The sequence below is a fragment of the Cebus imitator genome, unplaced genomic scaffold (genome assembly GCF_001604975.1).
Source record: "Cebus imitator isolate Cc_AM_T3 unplaced genomic scaffold, Cebus_imitator-1.0 Scaffold91, whole genome shotgun sequence".
NCBI lineage: Eukaryota > Metazoa > Chordata > Mammalia > Primates > Cebidae > Cebus > Cebus imitator.
Window position 1 is genome coordinate 6,118,621 of NW_016107406.1, and position 2,844 is coordinate 6,121,464.

Consider the following 2,844-nt stretch of genomic DNA (forward strand, 5'->3'; position numbering starts at 1 on the left):
TTGGGTCTTTGGCCACAGACTGAAGGCTGCACTGTTGGCTTCCCTACTTTTGCAGTTTTGGGACTCAAACTGGCTTTCTTGCTCCTCAGCTTGCAGACACTTTGTGACCATCTGAGTCAATTCTCCTAATAAACTCCCCTTCGTATATACACCTATCCTATTAGTTCTGTCCCTCTAGATAACCCTGATTAGTACAAAAGTTCATGCATATATGTATATTTGAGTATAAGTCATTTTCAAAACTTTACATGGTTTAACCTGTTGTATTAGTCTGTTCTCATGCTACTTCTTTTTTTTTTTTTNTTTTTGAGATGGAGTCTGCTTCGGTTGTCCAGGCTAGAGTGCAGTGGCGTGATCTCAGCTCACTGCGACCTCCATCTGCCGGGTTCAAGCAATTCTTATGCCTCAGCCTCCTGAGTAGCTGGGATTAGAGGTGTGCACCACCAGGCCTGGCTAATTTTTATTTTTTTGTTGGCCTCAGATTCCTGACTTCAAGTGATCCACCTGCCTTTGTCTCCCAAAGTGCTGGGATTACGGGCATGAGCCTCCATGCCCAGCCTCGTTGACTGTTCTTTAAGGCCGTAGTAGGGCATAGAACCGGGCTGAGGTTGTAGCCTGCAGCCCCTTCCCTCTACCTTATCCCCACAGAGGCTAGACGTTTAAAAGTCAGTGGAGCACTATCAAATCAAAAGAGCCTCTTAAATTATCTTCTACTAGAAAATTTTAATAGTAGCGTGTTAATATTTTTAAATGTTTTAGTATCATCCCATTTCAAAAACTATATCTATTGTTCTTATATAAGAAAAACAATGATTTTCTTATTTAAGTTGTTTATTGTAAGATAATTTACAAATATCTTGTTGTCTTCGATAATTCAAACAATGGAGAAACAGTTTTTTCTGACAAAGCAGCAGTAAGCTAAAAACAAAATCAGCTGGCTGAATTTTCCTTCTTTACCTCTTGTCTGAGGATGGAACTTGATTTTCATTAATCCAGAGCTGCAGCACCAGAGATGATTTCAATCAACTCCTTTGTGATGACAGCTTGGCGGGTACGGTTGAATGTCAATGTCAATTTGTCAATCATCTCAGAAGCATTCTTGCTGGCGTTGTCCATGGCTGTCATCCTGGCACTCTGCTCACTAGTGGTGGACTCCTTCAGAGAGTAGTAGATGATGTTGGCCAGACTGTATTCTTGGTAATTTTGCAGCACATCAGCATCGATATCATCGTAGATACTCATGCTTTCAGCACTTGCAATGGTATTAAGGGAAAAGATGGGCTTTTCCTCTGTCTTATAGGATATATGACAGACCTGAATCGATTAAAGATGATGGAGCCTTCATCAAATTCATATCCAGAATTTAGTAATTCAAGGGCAATGACTGACGCATCTCCAAAAGTAGGGGGCTTTCTTCCTACTTCTTTGAATGCCGCTAGAAACTGGTCAGAATGAGTCCTATAAAGTATGCCTCTGATTTTGTCACCAATTCCAACAAGCATAACTTCTTTCCCAGCTGCTGTTAGTGTAGCAACCTCGCTTTTCATCTGTTTAGCAATGGAGGAGTGAATAGCACCACACAGTCCTCGATCTGAGGACACACCAATAAGGAGGTGTTTCTTCTTGTCTTCAGGCCCCTTGATATCAGCTTTCTCATACAGAGCCAAAGATCCCAATCCATATATTCGAGCTGGTTTCAGCTCTCTCTCAGCTCGGGCATATTTTGCTGCTGCTACCATTTTCATAGACTTGGTAATTTTCTGGATGTTTTTGATGGACTTTAGTCGCCTGGTAATATCTTTCAAAGTTGCCATATTTCGAACTTGAATCCATTGCGGCTGCAAGGTCCAGGCCGACAGCCCAGAGACGCCGGCGCGAGAAAACATGGTAACCGCAGCTCCGCTGAAGGTCGGTCACTCAGCTCTCATGCTACTTCTAAAGACATACCTCAGACTGGGTAATTCATAAAGGAAAGAGGTTTAATTGACTCACAAGTTCCACATGGCTAAGGAGGCCTCATAATCATGGTGGAAGGCAAATGAAGAGCAAATTCATGTCTTACATGGCAGCAGACCTTGTGCAGGGGAACTTCCATTTATAAAACCATTAGATCTCATGAGATTTATTCACTACCACAAGAACAGTACAGGGAAAACCTGCCCCCATTATTCAATTACTTCCCACTGGGTCCCTCCCAGGACACATGGGGATTATGGGAATTACAGTTCAAATGAGGCTTGGGTGGGGACACAGCAAAACTATATCATCTGTTTAACTGATTTTTCAGTCTTCATAAAATCACAAGCCAAAGATTACTCTAAGTAAAAATTAAGCAAAAGTACAGAATTAAACACACCCAAATGATTGTTGAAGGTGTCATTCTGATACCCAGATTGGGGTAGGCCACATATAATAACATCCAACATTTTATTGAGTGCCCCCCTAGATTTCAACAATCCTAATCCTTAAAATAATCCTATAAATAAACATTAACATCATGCTTTATATAGGAAAGGAAGCTAAATTTCAGAGAAATTAAGAGACTTTCTCAAGGTCATCCAGTTACTGCTTACAGAGTCAAGATTTAGATCCAAAAACAGGCTTTAAAGTCCATGCCATTGTCACACTGCAAGTTGTCCTCCCCCACAAGATTGTGCATCAGCACCCAAAGAATGGACCTGAGCATTGACACTTATCAGGTGCTTATGCTACCTTTTATTTAAGAAACAAGCCTGAAATCTAACCACAAAATGTTTCAATGTTTCATAATTTCCCTAAGATCTGGAATCAACAAAAGAGGAAGATGAGTGAAAACATAGTCAATGAACTTTAGAAAGAATTTGT

General features: G+C 40.9%; 1 protein-coding gene across 1 annotated transcript; it reads right to left on the bottom strand.

Annotated features, from left to right (window-relative positions):
* Positions 1 to 813: 813 nt before the first annotated feature.
* On the bottom strand, positions 814 to 1,924 carry LOC108309123 (ATP synthase subunit gamma, mitochondrial-like). Its single transcript, XM_017535301.2, is given in 2 exon segments — positions 814 to 1,305; positions 1,308 to 1,924. Coding segments are annotated over 2 exon segments (897 nt in total). The 5' UTR covers positions 1,887 to 1,924; the 3' UTR covers positions 814 to 987.
* Between the last annotated feature and the right edge of the window lie 920 nt (positions 1,925 to 2,844).